This window comes from Uloborus diversus, chromosome 1 (genome assembly GCF_026930045.1).
Source record: "Uloborus diversus isolate 005 chromosome 1, Udiv.v.3.1, whole genome shotgun sequence".
In the NCBI taxonomy this organism is placed as follows: Eukaryota; Metazoa; Arthropoda; class Arachnida; order Araneae; family Uloboridae; genus Uloborus; species Uloborus diversus.
Window position 1 is genome coordinate 63941289 of NC_072731.1, and position 22153 is coordinate 63963441.

At 31.9% G+C, this 22153-nt stretch overlaps 1 protein-coding gene across 2 annotated transcripts in view; it reads right to left on the bottom strand.

The window, feature by feature from the left end:
- The window catches only part of LOC129230031 (flotillin-1-like), a 33571-nt gene extending 12184 nt beyond the window's left edge, over positions 1 to 21387 (bottom strand). The window contains exons 1-8 of one of the 2 annotated variants that reach the window (XM_054864418.1): positions 21187 to 21387; positions 18885 to 18960; positions 16578 to 16668; positions 16329 to 16472; positions 12696 to 12815; positions 7699 to 7794; positions 3742 to 3861; positions 2891 to 3105 (exon numbers count right to left, since the gene is read on the bottom strand). In XM_054864418.1, coding sequence (XP_054720393.1) covers positions 2891 to 3105; positions 3742 to 3861; positions 7699 to 7794; positions 12696 to 12815; positions 16329 to 16472; positions 16578 to 16668; positions 18885 to 18960; positions 21187 to 21235 — 911 coding nt within the window. In that variant the 5' untranslated portion in view covers positions 21236 to 21387. The remainder of the gene's footprint in view (positions 1 to 2890; positions 3106 to 3741; positions 3862 to 7698; positions 7795 to 12695; positions 12816 to 16328; positions 16473 to 16577; positions 16669 to 18884; positions 18961 to 21186) is intronic. The other variant, XM_054864426.1, reaches the window with a different exon arrangement.
- Positions 21388 to 22153: the final 766 nt, after the last annotated feature.

Genomic DNA, 22153 nt, shown 5'->3' on the forward strand with positions numbered 1-22153 from the left:
AGTGACCAAAGTAAAATAGTCCCAGGTAATCTATTTATGTTGTCAAAGTTAACTAAAATAGGTTCCCAGTGCTTGGAGATATAGCAGAGTTCCCTGCCCCTCGAGATTATATCAGGAGACAAATACTCCAGGTTAGGGTTGAGGGGCTGACAAACCCACATTATGACACAACTCTTGTTATAAAATTTAAAGAATAAAGAATGTAGAAATTATATGGGACTGCACGCTTGGAGTCAATCTAGGAAAATTTTAGAAACACAAAATACAGTTATTAACGAGGATTTTAAAGCACTGATAGTGATCAACTGGCAGACCCAAGCCAAGAGCAGAGCTGACTAGAAGAACATTCAGAAGAAGCTTTGACTCACAAATGTCTGTGAAGCCAATGAAGAAGAAATAAAACACCATAGCAAAATTTGTTTCTGGCAAAATATTAGAAAAGTTTGCACAATACAAAAAACCTGACTAATTTTAGGCCAAAAAGAAAAGAAAACAATAAGTAAATTGTTGAAATATTAATTGAAAATCACTTAAACTTTCTGTACCTAACTAGAGGACCCGACAGACGTTGTTCTGTTCAAACTTTGTAAATTGAAAAGTTAAAAAATTTCAATAAACTATCAAGTGTTTAAACCTTTTTTTTTTTTTTTTTTGAAAAAAAATAAGTAAAAAGAAAATGATTTAAGCTGCTTGGTATCAGAATGCGTATATTTATTACAACTTGATTTATCTAATGCCCACTGAGCAGTTGTTTTATTAACTATTTTCCCCCCATACTTGATGGTTTGTTCCTTCAGACATACTCAAACGATAAAAAGCGTACTCAAATATTAAGTGTGAAAAACTAACTACCCATCTAGAGCAAATGGGAAATCCTGCTGCAACATCCCCCACATGAAAAAGAATAAAAAAAATCGAAAGGATATTGTTTAAAAGATTTATAAAGGTAAAAACAGTTCTCTGAATAAGCGAAAATCACTCATCACCTCCCACCCCCTCCCGTTGTAAAATAAACACATTCTTCAATTAAAATGACTAAAAACCCTTTAAAAATGAAAAGCAATTCTTTGCAATTTGAAATAGTTCGCCAAATAAACAAAAAATACAATAAATTACATTAGCAGTAGCTTTAAAAGGTAAACAAATGATTATGCAACTCTATTGTTCATAGCCAAAGTCGCCAAGCCACCACTGTAATCCAGCCGATCAGAGAGGGAAGCCAACTCTTACAGATTAGCAGTCTGATCTTTTGAACGAAAACTTTTAAAACTTCATATATTGCTTAATTTGTTCTTTCACCAAAGATAAAGATCTTCCGGGGATATTTCTATAATTGGGAATCTGGCAATCTTTTTTCATTGGCGTCAATTTTTGGCTCCAGCGCCTGCGCGAGAGGTGTTTTTCGTTGCAAAGCTAAACAAAGAGAACGGAAACATCTATTTACACAGGGCTACTATAAATCAGCAGGGTTACCAAAATAAAGTTATTAACGCCAAAAATGAGACGACCGCACCAGATTCCCAATTATCTAAATATCCCCGATCTTCTACTGTACTGATCTTTTGTGTTCAGAACTACCCCGTTGTAATTTCTCTGAACAAAAATAAAATTTGGTTCGTCTTTAAATTCCATCATCTTTTCCTTTAATAATGTACAGATTAGTTTGATAATCCTTAAAGTATTCTTGACATCGGTGTCAAAACTCAGATGGATTTGAGCCGAGAAACAAATGTTGCTAGGTACGGTACTTTCTGATCATTTGGTTAGGAAAACCTGAAGCACTGATCCGGTCACATGGTTCAACTACGACGACAGAACACACGTTTTGCCTTGCGTGAACCTTCCAGTACTTTACTTTAAAATATATCTCGGGATCTAAATCGTTGCTTTTACGAAATGTAGGCTTCACTCTCTCTCTACGTTTTATCCATTTATCAATTGACATTATCACAGTAGGAAATTTCATTGCAAAAAGCAGAGCTGGCCTATGTACTGTCCTTTGGCAATGGGTTAAATATTTATTTCAATTCTCGCTCAACAATAGGTTAAAATAAATATTAATCATTTGGGAGATACAACCATCCAATGTTTAAATTAATTAACAAAAACGTTTCCAATTCTATCCATCGCGCTTCAAAACCATGCTTGCCACAACTTAATTACACACAAAAAATTTCATCAAAATCGGTCCAGCCGTTAAAAAGCCTTATGGTGACAAATGTCCGCACAGAAGATTTTTATATATTAAGATATTCAAACTTTATTTTACACAACTTCAAAAATAATTTGATGCATATATTAAGGCTACATTGTGATAAAATTTTTCATTTGAGATCACGTTTTACTCAATGAGAAAAAAATAAGAAATTTTAATTTGCTCAGTATTTCTAAGAAAAAAACATCCTTCATCAGTGCATCTCGAACGAAACAAATGAATTTTCTGTACGTTAGTATTGATTTTTTAACATCAGCCATATTTATCATACTTTTCCTAGATTTTTTTTTTAATTTTTCAGTAACAATGACTTTCTAATCACTGTTAACTGTGACATGTCTTTCAGCTTTCTGTTAATTCAAATATTGCACATTTTAGCTGCATTGCAATGCAGATACAAAAATTCATTGTGAATCCTGTTTATGGAAGCGAATACTTGAACTTAGACAAGTCAAACATTTTTGCTTCAGAAAATCATCCACAGCTAAAAAAAAAGTGATTGCTTGAAAAGAATATTTTTGATAATTTATAAAATGTACAATATTAATGCCAAAAGATGTATTTTAAAAAAACTATGAGAAACAAAATGAGTGAAAAAGTTCCTAGTAAAAAAAAATAATTCTGCCATATTTTATATGAAAATAAAAAGTATAATTCTTGGCAAAATATAATTACCTATTAGCTTCTGCTAATTTCTCCAATTTATACTTCTCGGCTTCAGCTGGTCGACGAACGGTAGCCTCTAATTCTCTCTCTTTTCGCATTATTTCTTGTTCTTGCACTTGTATATCTTGAGTTCGTTCAATGACTTTTACCTGCATTTGTTCTTCCTTGATACGTTGTCTAGTTTTGGCAGCTTGCAAGTTATATGCAAGATCAGATTCTGCTTTCTATAATTGAAATTACAAAATCTTTTCATTTTTATAACATTTGACATAAAAAAATCCTACTTCTCACATTGAAATTTTTAGACAATGAACTAGATATTTACAATTTAGGTGCACAGAATACAATGACACAGCCAGAAAAAAATTCTGGGAGGGATTTTCAGTATCGCTTGGAGGAGGAAGGAGGCTTGTGAAATTGTACCAGTTTGTGAAAAGGGGAAGAAAGGGGTAACATCACACATTTTAATAAGAATTTGTTTAAAAACAAATAGAGTGACATGTGACAAAGGGAGGAGAGATAAGGTGTAGTATAAGACTTTTTGAGAAAGGACCATTTATTTTTTAAGACCATTTTAACCCTCTCATACCATTATTGGTGCTCATCACATAAAATTACATGTATGTTTGAGAATTGGAAAGTAATTTCGGGTTGCTTCCAACTCAGTAGCAGTAAGATATTTAGTTAACCGTTGCTCCCTATTCAGTTGCACTTCCCTCATTTAAAAAAGTTTGAGTACTGTTTTTTCACCCCCTATTGAGGAGGAGGGAGAGAGAATTTGTTAGAGTTCTAGGTGGTATTTAACCCAAACCCCCTCTTGTGGCTGTGTCACTAATAGATACAAAGTATACTTAAATTACCTTTGTGTTTACTTCCATATCATATGCAGCTTTTTTTAATTCAAAATCTCTTTGAGCTTTGGCAATTTCAGTATCATTCAGATATCTAGCAGCCATTCTTTCCTCCTCTGCAATTGCTTCCTAGAATTTAAAAGTTGCAATATTAGAAAAGGGCAAATACAGTACAACCTTGATATTTCAAATCTCTTGGAGGGGGGAAAAATTCGGAGATATTGACTTTTTGAACTATCAAGGTTTTGAAAGAAATATACAAGTAGCTCTCACAATTACAAAAACATACACCATATACATTTATATATGTACTATGGGACCACTTTGAGTTATGATTAATAATTTACTTTTCAATATTGGAGATTCAAATTTAATGATTGTCAAAGGCATACAAGATGAGACAATGAAATGAACAATGATTTCGACTGTTTCTTTATCTAAAAATTTGAAAATTCTAATTTTATCCGCAACCGGTAGCCCCTAGCATTCAAAACTTTTTTTTTATTTCCAATGGCTGGCAGCAAGAAAAGGTTACAAAGAACAAAATAGCAAAAACAAACACAATACATAGAACAAGGAACAATACAGAAACAATAGAGTGAAATATTTAGCTGCCGATACGCTCTCTTGCTACCCAATAACGGTCACACAGGCTACGTCTGGAAAGCTGGGTGCAAGTGTGCAGGTGACGAATGTCCATTTCTTCGTTTGAATTGCAAAGGGGACAATTGGGACTCTTCACAATCCTTAAGCGGTAAAGATGTTTTGGTAAATAGTCATGGCCAGTTAAAAGTCGAAACAAATCCACTGACTCTGCTCTTGGTGCTGAAGGGACAAAATCACGGTTGATAAACCTAACTTTGTGGTTGCTTCTAGCTTTTAGGTCTTGCCAAAAAAAAAAACTCTTGATTTTTTCCTTATATATAACTTTATTGCATTGAATGAGACTGGCTCATTTGGTAGTTGAATAATAGCAGACCCCCTCTTGGCCAGAGCATCAGCAAGCTCGTTTCCTCTAATCCCACAGTATGCAGGGATCCACTGCAACGCCACTTTAATATTCTGCTGCACCAGATCGTTAATAAAACTGCGACATTCAGAAATTTCCTGCGATTTGCAGCTCTTTATCGATGCTATCGCCTCAATAGCCGCTTGAGAATCCGATAGGACAACGCATCCCTTAAGTTTAAAATCACGGTATTTCAACTGATCTAGAGCCATCAAAACTTTGACAGTAAATTCGTAGGAATTTTAAAAACGAAATGAGGAAAATGATGAATGCATTTTTCATTTTTGCTTGAAATCTGACCCTGTTCTCGAAGTGGACAACATGTTTGAAAGAAATGCACAAAGATTCTAGACTCCGGGGAAGACACTGAGATAAAAAGATTTACAGCACCATCCTCATACCTACACTCTTTTATTATCTTGCCCGAACCCCCTATTCGCAAAATTTCCCAGAAAAGGGATGAAAAACTTCAAGCAATTGTCTCTGGAACTGGTTTTACAGCAAAAATTGCCAAAGAAAAAAGACAAATGAAGTTTTATTTAGGAGCAAAAATTTCGACATAACAAGGGTTTCAAAAAATAAATTTTGAGATAACTAAGGAAAATACATAGGAGTTCGTCTGGAAAATGCAGGGGAAAACTTTTTTTCAAGACATCAAGTGTTTCAAGATAATGATATATGAGATATCAAGGTCTGACTGTAGCTTTAAATTGTGCAGTTTTTATACCAGCACTTGTTTTACAGGAAAGTCCTTGATAAAGCATGTTTTTAATTCAATGGGTACAAGCAAACCAGATAAGTGGCAGGTTCAAACTCATAACTAGAAGAAAGTCTTCGAAGCCTACAATAAAGATTCAATGACACTTTGAAGTTATTTACGTTTACACCACAGCAGTCGGCATATTTATCGAAACAGTTGTACATCAACAAAAAGTAATTTTCCTCCATCTTAAGGTTAGTTTGATGCTTATCAACGGCTTATTTTGTCTTTTCAATTCAACTCATGATTCTCATTCTTAAAAAAAATGAAAAAAATTAAAATATAAAGATAAGGTTTTGAAACAGGCAAATTTATAAGCAATGAAAAATTATGAGGAAAAAAAACTGCTAAGCGGAAGATTCGGTTGAAAATTGGAAGCCTCCCACCAAAATACGGAGAGTTGGTAACTCTAATGAAGAGAACAATATTGTGGTCATCATGATGTGAGGCATTGCAACAGTCTCTGCACTGTTTAGCATTAGCATTTACAATAGAGCAATGCTTCTACCAAAAAATACTATGAAACCTAAAAGAGATAGCAAGAGAAAGAAGCATTTAAAATTGAAAGTAAGGACATTTGAATGTCTTTTTAAGGTATTCAAAACATAAATGAAAAATAAGACTTTCTAAGGCAGAATTCTTCACAGCAGAGTATTTAAAATTTAGTCCTTAATTGATTATATTAGAATTTAATAAAATTTAGGAAAGAAAAATCTGAACAAAGCATATAAATGTGAAAAAAAAGAGCCAAGTTCGATCGAAATGAGGTTCGAGGTAGACGGTGTCACCGACAAAAGAGTTCAGATCTAAACGGGTACCAAGTTCCATGGCAGTTCCTTACAGATGTTGGATTTTCCCATGTTCTTCAATTCATTTTGAAAACAATTTTTTGCTTTCTTTGATAATGGATTTTAAACTAGTGGCAGGTTTTAGTCATCAGTAAACTGTTTTAAAAACATTTGACTACTCGAATTATAAACTAACTTGCAAATGTTTTAAATCCAATAAGTGAAACCAAAGGTTATGTTCTAATTCAGATAATTAAATGTAAAAGAGTGTACAGATAAATTATTCCTTTTTTCCCCCTGCTTTTAAGGTGTACTGTTTTTCTTTTACTAGTAGTTTTGAAGATGTGTCAGTAACTGGGGACTTGGCGCAATTGCCAATTTTGGGCAACAATCGTCTGTTTCTGCCTTTATCAGCATGGTCCAAGTACCTTAGCTTTTAGTCTTTTGCGCCCACAAATTTGACATAAATTGGAAAAACTGTGAAAACTCATAGTCTTCAAAATCTGTCTGCAATTTCTATATTTTCCAGGGAATTATCATAACGAAGATCGTAAAATGTGCATTTGTTTTTTATTTCTTTTTCTATTCCTTTGAATTACATTTACATCACAGATGTCTGAAGCCTACATTTTACCCCAAAGAAGGTGTTTAATGTTTTAACTCTTTGGCTAAATTCTTAAATGACAGCAGTGTGGCGAATTCAAGTTGTAGATTTCCGAATTTAATTATTTGATGGATCATTTTTCATTTTAGTAAAACTTTAAGTATTGTTTAAAGCCCTGTTCTGTATAAAAGTTAAACATTAAATTTTAAACTTCAATAATCTTGTAATGGCAATGTTTGAAAAGCAGTGCTTTGTTTTGATTTATTTGGCGAAACATTTTGTAAATGTGCCGCAAAGTGATCGCGCCATGATGCTAATAAAAAATAGCGTAGTTTTTTGGTATATTAATGTAGTTTTGTGACTTTTTAGATTATTTTCCTTTACATGTGTATGAAAATCTTTCTTTGTGCCAAATTTCAAGTATGTGAGGCACTTGGAATTTTGTAAACATTTTGATGAGTGAGTGTAAAAAATGACACTTTTTATATCTTAATAATTATTTAACTAAGAGAGGTACATTCATGAAATTTAGGATTTAGGTCTTCTATGCAACAAACAAAATTTCAAGCACGTAGATTTAACAGTTTTTGAGAAATGAGGGGATCAAAAGTAGCTTGAAATGGTTTGTGTAAGATACACACTGGCAAATGCATTGCCTGATTTCTCAACTTGGCTGACACACTGCCGTGTGTCTAAATACTCATTTGACAAACTATTAGTTACAGAACTGCTTACACAGTTTTATTTTATGATTATGATTGGAAGATTTTTTTTTTTTTTATTATTAAAAAATCTTGAAACTCACCTTTATTTGGGAATCTCTACGGGCTTCAGCTTCACCCATGCGAGCATCACGTTTTACTTCAGCAGTTCGTGCCATTCCCAAAGCTTTAAGGTACCCCTACATGTACAAAACAAAATTATAAACAATTAATTTGATTATTCAAAACATATTCATAGCCAATACTATTTAATACCTTGATTCATCCATTTTTTTAAACAGATTTTAAAGGATATGCTTTTAGTAAAGACATATATTTCTTTTTAATGTAGACATAATTTAAGTCACCTTTTTTAATTTTTTTGAAAATGCATTTTGAACCCATTAACAAAATTCCGAGTTAAATTTTTACTTATAATATATTTTTTTATAATTATTACACACACAAATATATATCCAATCCTGGACACCTTTACAATGAACTTGCAAATATATATGTTCTTTAAAGTTCATGCTGACTTTTCTAGTGCAGAGGCAATGTATTGAAACTACATAGCAGTTTAAACATTTTATTAAAATATTCCACTCAAAAATTTTTGTCTCATGATTCAATTGTACTCTCCACAAGTCATGATGTTTTAAAGACACTTTTTTTTTTTTTCATTTTATAAAAAAAAATCACAAGACACTAATGAAACAAATGTGAAATAATTTCTTTTAATCAACTGTATGATATAATGGCTGTACTGCAGTGGTAAGCATAAAAGTCGTATGTGCACTTTTTACTAAAATTGAGTTACGTTCACCAAGTGATCCTTTGTCATACTTTACCTAAATAAAATGTTTTATGGTCATTAATGAATAGGAAATATCTTTTAAAAAAATCTGAAAAAGTTGCCTTCGTATCAAATACATGGAGTCACATGAGTTTAAACGGCAATTTCTCATTTTGAACTCAGATGCAGATAAAACTTTTGCGCTTAGCATGGCTGTATGGTGCATCTTGTAAAAATAGCGAATCTACCTTATGTAAGCATGACAACACAGTATTGGGGACTTGAATAATGTGTAAGTGAATACTTAAATTTTAGCCTAAAACTATGCATATATCAAGTGGATGATTATAAAACTATAAACTACATAAAAATTTGCAGGAATATAAAATTTTTTTGGAGCTGGAGAAAATTTCTACTGTAGCAATAGTACCACACATTCATCCTTCATACAAAGGTTGAACCGGCTTAACTAGTTTACTAATTTGTTTGACATCATTTCAGTTCCAAAAAATTCCTTATTCAGCAAATTTTGCTGATGATTCGGCATTATTGACAATATTGCAACTTAGCAGGCTTGGAGTCAATTACGAGAAAATGTAATTGATTGCGATTATGATTAAGAGCCTAGAAAATAGGAGATTACAGAGAAGATTAGATTACGTAAAAAATGTAATTGATTACAATTATGATATGCCAATTATGATTTTGATTGAGATTACAAACTCTTGGGGAACAAACACATACACACAACACACATATATTTTTTTGTATATTATTCTCATTGCATTTTTGTGTATTATTCTTATTAAACATTTGTGGTAACAACACCATAGTTGAAAAATTATGATTTTTTATTAACAAATATTATAAAGATAACCAGGTTCTATTTATCACACAGGAACCTGGGGCTCGTGCCCTGGGCAGGAGCAGGAAAAGGGAATTTCTGAGGAGCAGAATTTTTTTCCATGATACAGTGAAATCCCGACTTTACATTTTCTGTCGGATTAGTGATAAAAGACGTACCAGGCGGGAAAACGTAAAATCGAGTGCAGGGCTGAAACTCTGTGTGTATTGTTTAAATATTGATCCCTATTAATGAACATGTAAAAGAAATCTTTTTTTTTTTTTACTTAATTTCTTTAAAACCACATTCCATATTAACAAATTTTCCTCAACTTGTTCTTTAGTTTAATTGCAAATTTAACGTACAAATTCTCAAACAAAAATTGCTTTAGCATTTTTAAGCTTTGAATCGCTTGATTAGCTGTGGGTACATCTTTCTTTTTTTTTTTTTCCCATCATCTTCATTACTCTCATCAGGAGCTGGTGTTAAATCAAATACCAAAGTAATTTGTGATTAGATGAGATGATAATGTGTTATCAACTTCTGGAAGATTTTCAAGTCAAAGAGCACCAAAGCTCTGGTCCTCAATTTGGCTGAAGGAAGATTGTCTGTAAGCAGGTTTCCTCCAATTATTCAAACAAAAAAAAAGAACATAAAGAGTTCCAGAGTGGCTTCTAACAGCTATACAGCAAATTTATCTTTAAAAAAAAAAGAAAGGAAAAAAAATAAACACTTGTGTGAGTCCTATAAGAGAAAAATGATTTTGGTATCTTAGTACAAAAACATATTAAGCAGAATATTTGAATAAGGGTTATGTTAAATCTGGAAAATTTTAACATTATCAGTATCAAAATTTTCAGGGACCAGCAGAAAATGACATACTAAGCATGATAATGTATGAAATGGACAACTTAAAATCGGGGTCCTACTGCATCATTTTACATTCTTTTAAATCATACCAACATACATAACCCTTTTAGAAGAAGAAAATGAACTTACTTTTAGTTCTTGATTTCGAATGTCTTAAATTGACATTCTCCAAAAATGTCAAAAAAAAAAGTGAGGACAATCAAATGCATAAAAGCACTAGCACGCTTTATACGTGTCTTGTGGCTCCTGACCCACACCTGTGCGTAAGTTCCTGAAAACATGTCTTTGTGATCTTTTGATATTGTTCTTTCCAAGATGGCAGCTTCACTTCAGGGCTTTGCTTGTTTGCCTGCCATTGACAGATGAAAAGGAAAATTGATGTCCAATCCTAAAATCCGCGGAGACGTTCCTGCCAAATGCACCTACGGCAGGGTAGCAACCGAATAGGCTCATTTATGATCCTCTTTTACAAATAGCCCTTCACGACCACTAAACAGCAACACTTTAGATTCTGACTAAAAAGCTTCATCTCCATCATTTGCATAGTCGCAACTCAAAAGTTGTCACTTTTAACTAGTCAGGATCACATGATTACAATGGGAAATTACAATTACTTAAATTTAGATTACAATTACAATTATACAAGAATCACTTGATTAAAATAACGATTACTGTCTGACCACAGATTGTATGGCAAGACAAACTTTTGTTTTGCAGCCGGAAATGGACAAATCTATTTTTTTAGCGATGCCAGTTTTTGTAGAAGCAGAGTCTCATTCGAATGAACGGAATACTGGCATCAAATTTTTACTTTTGCCCCTCATTCAGATAGATTTGTCTTATCTGGACATTTGAAAATTCCATACAATCCGTGGTTGGACAGTACAAGATTACGAGAATCCTATTGCTAGATTATGATTACACAAAAATGTAATCAATTACTCGGATTACGATAACGTAATTGACAATTACTCCAAGCCTGCAACATAGATATGTTTTTTTCTTATTTCATAATTTTTTAAATTGTTTTTTAATGATGCTTAATGTGCCTTCTCATTAAATGGTATGTATGAATGAAGTATGTGTATGCTTGTATTTTATCATTCAGGAAAATGGGAATTTCATTTGGGAAATTGGCAATTTTCCCCCCATCAAAAATTTTAGTTTGGGGTACACTGCATCACTTATGTGATGCTTAATGTGCCTTCTCATTAGATGGCATGTATGAATGACGTGTGTGCATACTCATATTTTATCATTCAGGAAAATTGGAATTTCATTTGGCAAATCGACAATTTTCTTTCTTCAAAGATTTCAGTTTGGGGTACTTTGCATCACTTATGTGAAGATTGTTTTTTGCAGGGTATCTGCTACATTTCAAATTTTGATATACATGACTTTCCTTGACCTTCTATGACTTCTGCTCCTAACTTTCCATGACTTATAGGATGCAATTTTTCCAGAAAAAGAAACATTAATTTTTCACAAGAATACCTGAATAAGTGTTTTGTGAAAATTAAATTGCAGCCATCTGATCTATGTTTTGGACATATGCTTCAAAAAATTTAAATTAAAGTGCAATGAAACTAACTCAGCTACTATTGCAACAAAAAATCAATCTATGCAACAATAACTACATGAAATAATTACAGAGTTTTAACTTATTTATAGTAGGCCCTCGTTTTAGGAGGGTTTACGTTTTACGGAAAAGCCGCATAAATTGAGACGTAATACTAGTGTTAAAATAGGGGTTTGGTTCCGTAGATAACAAAATACTTCATTCTAGTGATGAGTAATTGTATAATAAGTTTAATGTGTACTTATATTGACTTTTATGCACAACATGCATAAAGAAAAAATAAACTAATTTCATGTTCTGTTTATAAAGAGGAGCTGGCTATGATGGTCTTTTAGCAGTCATTAAGAATTTTTCTCTGTAATTCTTTGCAGAGCATTAAGGCATCCAAGATCACTTGCGTTATTTCCATGATAGAATCTTCCTTTGCTAACAAATCAGAAAGATTAAGGGCCGTTACGGGGGGGGGGGGGTCCTAAGGTTCAACCCCTAAGGTTGACGGGGGTCCTAAGGTTTATAGGAGCAAATGCAATCGGGTGCCGAAATGTGAAAAATCGAGACTGACACATAAAAGCATAATAAATGGCTAAGATGCTTAAGTTTTGCTCCTAATATGTAGAATTCAATAAATATGCATGATCTTGAACTAAAAATCCATGACCAGTTGACAGTTTCCATTATTTTCGAGCATTTTTTGCTGAAAATCATGATTTTCCATGACCATTTTCGAAGATAGTTGAAATCCATGACTTTCCAGGTGCGCGGACACCCTGTTTTTGCCCTCAATCATCACATCAGTAAAACCCATACCAGAATAAGTACGTCGGCGATAGATAAGGTATAAATCAATGTGCAGGTTGTAGCAGACTTCCAGAATATCTAATGCAAGTAGCCTCAAGTATGTGGTTGAGAATCAATGCGGTAAGTGGTTGCATACTAATATACATAATCAATAGTCAAAAAAGAAAATTGGTTTTCAGTTAAAAAATTTACTTTGTTGTAGAACTTTTCTTACCTCTTCATCACTGATATCTTTAATTGTGTAAGATACAACAGTTATTCCCATGTTTACTAAATCAGAAGAAGCCACTTCAAATACTTGCTTTGAAAACTTCTTTCTGTCTTTATAAATTTCCTGAAATTTTGAAATCAAAATGAAACTAAGAACAAACAAATGTGAACTTCAAAATATATAATTAGAATCGTAATCATAAAACAGTTGACTTTTGAAAACTATGCAGATGATTACTGCAGCCAAAAATAATGAAACTTATTTCTGTATACTTATTGGAAACAATACTGTGAGTTCAGCTCTCTCTTTTTTTTTTACGTTTTTTTTATACGTCCCGTGTTTTGCGTAAATAAACTTTTTGCTATAATTACGCAGCACTCTTTTAACATCCCCTTTTGGTTAATAATAATTCTTTTTTTCTTCTTATAAATATGCAATACAAAGCCTATTGAACAAAGGTATAAAACTATTTTCAGTAAAAATATGACTTATTTATTGTATCGATCGGCACATTGTATACACATATTGTATATGTACATTGTATAGGTATAAAAGCAACACCCTTGGACCAATGCAGGTGCAAACTATCTCCGACTATTGTTTTAGCAAAATGAAGTACTTTCATTCAGATTGATTAAAAAAAAGAAATTCAGCAAGCAAAACCAGGAAATACATGATAAATACTGCACGATAGAAGAGTTTTCACTATTTTTTGAGTCAGAATCCTAAATCCAGAAAATTTCGGAATTTGGAAAGGCTGCATTCCCAAGCATTCCAGATTGGGGGTCCCATACTGTACAACAAATACTGTGACATATGACTAAGGGAATAACTAAAGGGGAATAAAGGTAACATTTTTATTTTCAGTACATGTTGTGGGATACATGTTGTTGGTTAGTAGTCATGCGTACCCCTCAACTACATATAAATGATGTTGTGTACGACATACATAACATACTTATGAATAAAAAATTAATCGAGTTGTTGCTATGAATATATTTCGATGAGTTGAAAGGTAATAATAACTTGTCACAAGGTGAGTGATTATTAAATATATGAACTTGTATACCATAGTATCAACTTGGTTGATCTACAGACCAAAATGTTGACTTGCTCTTATGTCAATTCTATAGCATGCACATAGAGGCACATTAAAACAGCAACTTGAGGAATTGCAATATGCAAAGTGAAATAAAATTCTATTCCAAACATAATTTTTAAATAATGAAAAATATATGTTGAAGACAAAGTTAAAACTTGTCTTTTCCTTTGAATTCTGAGAGTAACAAAATACAAAGTACCAAATTCAACTCACATAACATCAAGTTCCTTTCTTTTTTTTCTTTTAAATTTCTGCAAGGCACTTTTTGCTTCTTTCTTTTTTTAATATTTACTCTTTGCTGCTGCCACTAAACATCTTCAAGAATAGTTTTTACTCTATTTTCTCTTTCTTTTTCCAAATTCAAGCATAAAGTTGATAAAACAGTGAGCAAAGTTAAATTTTTCATGTTTTTTAGACTTAAGAGTGAAAAAATATTCTTATTTATGATACATAGGAATTAGTGATGTGCCGGATCGTTAAAAAAGTAGATCCGCGGATCGGATAAGGATCTCAAAATGTTTTTTACCCAATTCAACTATCTAAGTGTAAAATTTGTTACGGAAGGTATTCCCGTCAGAATAATGGCAATTTCTTCAAAAAATGTCAACTGCGGCAAAAATATAATCAAGACTATGATTTACTCTTTGAAGAAATCTCCGTTAAAATTGAGAGAGAGTTGGAAGGAATGGGTCAGCGCTGCATTAATGCTTAGATGGAATGTGAAAAATTATTTCTAGCTTACTCGGAAGGTGTAGGATACAGGAGCAAGAGTGTAAAGCTGCTACTGGACAGGCTAGAAATAATTTTTCCTATTTTATTTCAACATAAATGCAGCACTGACCCATTGCACGGAACTTCTTCGACCGACGAAATACAGAGCCGGGAACACCTTTACAAACAGTAAATAGAGAATTTAGTCTCTTTTTTTGAAGGGTGGGGAGAAAAAAAAATGAAGATTAACAGAAACCCCAAATCAATAACAAAAACTAATATTAGACCAAAAAATTTAAAAAAAAAAGTGTCCCAGCCGACCTCATATTAAGATGGATTTCACGGATCAAAAAACATTTTGTTAACAAATATGAACTGGCAGCAGATAGAAATTTTAAATCATTGAGCTTTTTCTCCTTATCTTCCGACTATGAAATCGCTACCAATCATGCGTATAAAGTCTTTGAATTGTATTTAAAATTTACTGAACAAGATTATACTCCAACTGTATACAACTTGGAAGTTCCAAATAAATATCAGACGCAGAAAACTTCGTTCCTTCAATTTTTAAGTTTTTACTACCATAATTCTGAAAAACGCTAAAAGTCGGTTTTTATTAACACCTCCAGTAATTAAAGTTCCACAAAAATGAGGCCAAGCTAAGAACACTTTCGGTCAAGTCACCTTTTGAACAAAAAAAGAACTATCAAAAACAGTTAATCTGTTTAGGAGCTATGATGTCACAAATAGACACAGATACACTTTAAAAATTTATTACCCTTTCCTTTTTGTGACGGCGGGTACAAATTGGCTTCTGAAATGATACCTTTTTATTTAAATAAGGAATAAAACCTAATTTATACGGAATTTTACAGTCTTTTATCCAAATATTTGACAATTTTCGGAATGGAAAAAATCCGTCAGAAAAGTAACGGATACGGATACCCAAAACATCACTAATAGGAATACAGCATTTGATAAAAAATGGTTATAAATTGTATTCTTCATCTCCCAAGTTGTATATGCTATGTTCCTAAGCAACATATAATTAGCCTGAATTTAATACGTAAGGAGAGTAGCTTTTAATCAAATCTAGGAGGTTAAAAACTTTATTTTTTAGTGGGACACATTCATGCTCTGTTTTTCCATGTTTAAACAAATTTTCAATTGGCTGTTATTGAGACCTAATTAAGTCGTTTCAAAAAGTCTAGAAACATTACGAATTTTTCCAATGAAGCCCCAGTTTAAAATGGCAGTTTAATAATAACTTTTCAGAAGAAGTAGTACCACAAATGTTAAGTATAGTGATATATATGCTCAGATGTAAATGTATAGGAAATAAAAGTTTAGGTGACAAAATAACGATGGGGTTCAAAGCAAAGTTTTACTAAGTCAGTAAGTAGCCCTTAAGATTTAGTTAGACGAAATTCTGGAACCGATAGGTTTAATAGTCTATTGCAAAGGAGGGTCAGAAAGAGCATGCTGCAGTGATTTGAATTTATTAAAATGAGAAATCTTGATGGATCAAATTTTCACACTGAAAATAGAACGAGAGAAAATTGTTTTAAGCTGTTGAAATCCGGCGTTTATATTGAAATTAGAAAAATTTACTACTTTAAAGTGAGTAGACATTTCAAAACAGTTTACTAGACACAATTACTTGTAATAGAATAGCTTTAAGAAGACTCTTGGTCTCCATTGAGGAGTAATAAATTGACTAGGCTCAACCTAGCTGGGCCAAGAAAAAGTTGCTGGTCATCATTTTAGCATTCTATGATAATAGTTAAATGACATTATTAAAACATTACAATCACTCATTTTACCTCCACTGACATGGTTCCCATTATTGCCCTCTGATGTCCCTCCAAAGTTTCTCGGGCAATATGCATTACATCCGACTCCTTTTTCCCAAGAAATTGTTCACAGGCAGCTCTCAACATTTCTGCATTTTGGCCTTGAATTTTAACCTACACAAAAGGATAATATTATTGACATAGACTTATTTTAAAAGAAAACAACATTACAAGAACATGGCATGCATATATACAAAACATATTTACACTCTCAATTACCTGAGCAATTCCAGTAACAGATATTGGCACCCCTTGTTGAGTATAAACTTTGGGACTCTCAATTGTTAAAGTCATCGTATTCAGAGTTATTCTGCAGGAAAAAAAAATAGTGAAAACACATTTCAAAAATAGAAAGCAAAGAATCCATATTATCAAAACTTGCAATATTATAATTAAAAATATGCAAAATAGAATTTTTTTAGCACCTAAGCTTTTATATTTCATTAAAAGTGATCTTTTAATCAGTGTGTTAGAAACAAGTGATCGTTAGTTGCATTTTAAGATCAAAAACTTCGATTTTACGCCTAGATGTCCAATCCTAGGCACCAAATTTGATGCCTAATATAAAGTTTTGGATCTCATTGAAGCTTTCCTTTCTAAACTCATTCTGCTTGAAACCCGTTACTGCTGTGATGGACAAATTAGCAAAAGTGCTTTTAAAATAGTCAATTTTGTCTTTAAAAAATCTTTCTTCTATACATATTTATTTTACAAGATTGCTTAAATTATGCTCTATTGGCAAATGTAGAATTTCTGTTTCATATTTTTTTTTTTTTTTTTAATTCCAAGAAAACCAACAGTAAGCCTTGGCCTTCATGGACTGTTGCGCCGCTGAGCAGTTCTGAGATATATACATTTGATTTATTAAAAATTGTACCTAACTCGATCATTTTGATAGAAACTCACTCTAAGTGCAATCATAACGCCTTGATTTAAATTCCTATTTCTAACACTGGATAGAGGAGAAATCATTTCAAAATTAAAGATAGAAACAACAACTAAATTTCCAAAAAAATTGCAATAATGCATTTTTTTAAAGATAAAAACAGCTCAGAATTTGCATAGAAGGCTAAAAGAAAATAAATCAAAATAAGATTTTTTGGAGGAAAAAAATCTTTTTACTATATCTCAGATACAAAAAAAAAATGTACACCCAAATTTTAAAAAATAAATAAATAAATAAATAAAATAAAAACAATATATAATACAGAAATTGCTTTGATGTTAAGTTGATTTTCCAATTATTTTCTAAAACAAAAGAATCTTTAAATTCACCTATAAATTTGCAGCAATAATGAAACAAAAAAATTACTAAGTGAATAGTTTATCATTAAAAATCATTTACAAAGGTAATTTTCCTTTACTTTGAAAGAGATTTTTTTAAATACTTTCTTTTTTTTTAAATAGTCAAACAATTAAGTGCTTTAAATTTTGAGAGCAAACTTGCAATACATTTATTAAGTGCTAAAATTAAATTCACATTAGATCACACACAAAAACAACATTACATTAAATATTTCCTTTGATCTTTAAGAAATAATTGTGTACTAATTAATGGTAATACTTATTGCTGTTTTTAATCAAAGATGGTTTATCAATTAAAATCAATTTAATATACAATATAACTTTGATTAAACAATACCCAATTTAATAATTTCCCCAATTTAATGATGAATTTCACTGGTCCAAATTTTACTATTGAATGTCTATGCTCCTAGATTTAATGATAACTATTTCAAGTCCCTTGACAATCATTAAATCGGAGTTATTCAGTATTATACTGATTTTAGGTTTTTTGTTCTACACATTCAAGAAAATAAATTAGTCATAATTTTAGATAATGTTTATAACTAAAATTATAACATAAATTGTTTGCAAAATACGGTCTAACATGCCCCATGAAGCAGATTGATATACACCAGGCAAGGCGGCACACCGGTCCATTTTACAATGTTCTGTTAAAAAAATCAGTATAAAAAAAAGATAAATTTTACTTTCAAAAATATGTGGCATGATGAGACATGTTTAGTAAAATTTATTGTGGAAAATGGAGTTTTTCATCAAAATTTTTTTTTAACAAAATAAAAAATTAAAAGTAGGAAAGTGGACCAACATGCCAACTTCCCTTATTATTGATGTCCAAGAGGTAAAATTACATAAAAAACAAAAATGATCGAGTTTTATAGAGGCAGATGCAATCAGATTTTGCAATGCGTCAGAAATCAAGGCTGACATGTAAAAGCATAACAAACACTGCGATGCAGAAACTTTATACCTAATATGTAAAACTAAGTAAGTATGTGTGATCCAAAATTCAAAATCCATGACCATTTTCAGTTTTCATGATTTTAGAGCATTTTTCACATAAAATCATGATTTCCCACAACCAAATTCAATCGTGTTCAAAATCTAAGACTGTTCAGGTGCACAAATACCCTGTAAGTTCTAATTCAAATGCACAATTTAAAAGAACTCATAATGAAAAAAATGGCAGTAAAAATGTTAAAACTTTCAAAGATCATTTACCTTTGAACTCTTTGTATTACAGGCCATACAAAAACCCTTCCACCAGGTACCATCAAAGGATTAGTGTGGCAACATCCTAAGATAAACAATAAAAATACAATTACTAGTTTTAGAAACATACAAACATGTAAATAGATGGTACCTTTTTTTTTAAATCTCAATTGAAATATTTGAAATGTTATTGCTACATGTAGTAGTTAATATAGCTATGCTTATTATTTAGTTCTTTAGGTACAAAAATCATGGCACTCCTACTGGTATATTAGGAATTCTCTTAAAAAGGTAAAAGCATTCTTTTTAAACGTTTTTTACAAAATGTATACAAAAAAATAATAATTTACAATTTTATTGTAACGACTAACTTATTAACTGCACATTTTTGGAATGTGATCGTAAAACATGTGATGCATCCATTGAACTGATTAAGCTAAAGACATACATTTAGGCACAAACAGGCCTGACTGTGATGATCTATGGACCTGAGCCTTAGTAAGTGCTGCTCTGAACCTAAATTTTTAGGAGGAGGAAATTCTCCATTTACCAAAAAAAAACTTCCACCTTTTGCCGAATGATAAACTATGGTCATACATGCACATACCTACATCTAACGAGAAGATATATTCAAACACAAAATCGATATTCTGCACTGGAATCTTCTAATTTTTCCAAATGTCAGACAAAATGTGCCAAACAGGGAATTTTTTTGGGAGGTTGAAGTGACTTCCCATGAGGATGCATCTGACATGAGCTTCTGTTTATGCACCTAGCTCCCCCCCCCCCACCTAGCGTTCCTCCCAAAACAAGCATTTCAACATTTGGTTAGTTTGTCCAATTTTATTATATTTTTTTATAGATATTGATTAAAATTTAAAAACTTAAAAATTGATAATTAGCAGGTGCAGTAATTTTTGGACTCTTTCAGAAAGTAAACAGGACACAGATTTGCAATATTAGGCAACGTGCACAAGTTACCAGCATTTGAAAACTCTTACTGTTAATGAACTGCAACATATTGTGCAAGCAAATAATAAACAGCTTGCTAAAACAGCATTCAGAAACTGCAGTTTTGGCCTTGTTTTACACTGCCAGACAGGATAAAGCTGAAAGAGGGGGGAGGGAGGGAGCCTCATAATACTGAGTATATCTTGATCCTACTAGAGCTAAAAATATTCCAGCACACCAGTAACAGGTCCAAAAACATGGTACAACTCTATCATGTTTTGGAGCTACTCACATCCTGTTTTGCGAATTGGGGTATTAGGTGCACAAGGTCAGCAACAACCATAAATGCAAGACATGTAAAATTAGTTTGAAAAAATGATGCATGGGTTGTTAAATTTGATGAACATTTTTGTAAAAAGATAAAGGGTGTTTCAACAAAATTTGTTCTTTTGCACAATGGAAAGATTTCAATAAATGGGAGTCACGGCATTTTTCCCAAATTTTGGCACATTTTTTTCTTTTTAGCAGCTTAAGATTTTAGTTTTTGTAACTAAGGACATAAAGGAACAAAAGTATCTCGGCTGTCTTGTTGATATTAAACAGAAGAAAACGATAAATAAGATAAATAAATACCTTTGTGCTGAACAGTAAAGTAAGACAAAACAACCTTAGAAGAAGCACAAATTTGTTTGTGCTTCTTCTAACGTTGTTTTGTCTTATCTTACTTTAGAAGAAAACGAGTTTGCAAAAATGTGGTGATTGTGCCATGCTCCCTATTATCAAATGACCCCATGAAAAAGTATAGTTCGCTGCTGAAGCAAAGTAATGGTTATATATTTCCTATTTGTAGTTTGCTATTTTAGGTGGTTAATAGGTAATAAAAATTTAAGAAAACATGGTGAATATTTTTAAACGATTCCACAGTATTAATTTTAATTAATGGGATTGAAATTAGGCTTAATTTATGTAGCATTCAAAACTGCATTTATATGTACTTCATTCCTACATTTAGAATTTTCTTCTTTCTCGCAAAGAATTGATAAATTTTTTCCAAAATTGATTTGAAAAACTGAATGAAGTTTCAAAACTAAATTGAATCTGAATCAACAAAAAGGTTCTCTTCAAAAATTAAAAGTTGACTTAATGAAAATTATAGTGAAACTTGGATTCAACTGTTCAAAATTTCGTTCGCGGTGAAGTAAACAGTTCGGAATTGTTTCCCTCTGTATTTTCCTTTTATTTTTCAATCTTTATAAAAAGAAACTATAAATGGAACAAAAATAAAGACAAATTCGAAACTATTAAACAGGGGCGTTGCTAGCACGCATTTGACAACGCTCATGACACTTCATTGACATACCTGACACAACCAAAGCTTCGTTTGGTCCGCATGTTACAAAGCCGGCCATCTTCGAATCAAATTAAGTAAAATGATAACAAATAAATTTATAGGTTTAATTCATCAGTTACTTTCGACTATAAGGATGAAATAGAACGATTAAAAAATTAACTATTAAAAACAAACAAGACAACCATTTCCAATAACAAATGCGGTGTTGCCACTCATGAAAGATAAGTATAGCACTTGATTGATTTCGTTTCTTCGTATCTGCTGGAGGACAAAAAAATGCTTAAGAGCACTGCTCCTGCACTTCTTTAGCCAAAAGGAAACAGTATTTCATATTTAAATACAAAGAAGGAAAGGGGAATGCAATTTTTTGGTGAAACTCAGTACTGTTTCAATAAAAGAAATCGAAATCTATAGCGGATGGTGCAAAACAGATAAGATTAACGAATCCCCATTAGAGATAACATTTCCGGGCTTATTGGCCTTAATAAATCCCCCAATACAATTTAAATACAAAACATTTTGCTCACATTAAGTAAGTTAAAATAATTTAAAAAAAAAAAATGTAGATAAGGTATGATTTTCCCCTTTGTTGTTTATTGCACTTAACATAAGCCTTGACTAAATTTAGTTTGATTGTTTTTGTGCCACAGCGGCAACAATACTTGAATATATTGGTAGAATAGTGTATTACAAAATTATGAATGTATCTTGTAGTCTTGTCTATTAAATGTTACTTTCTGTTGTTAGTCATCCTCTGTAATGCATCAAGTTTACAGGTTATGGGCCCAGGAATAGCTTCTAATTAGTGAGTACTTTAAAACTGGAAGATAGATTTTTATTTTAAGTAGTTATTTTGAGTTTAAATAGAGTTGAATATGGATAAGACAAGTGCGATAGTGCTAACAGGAAATAACTGGAACTTATGGAAGTTTCAAATGAAAATAATTTTAGAAAGTAAAGGGCTTTTTGAAGCTAT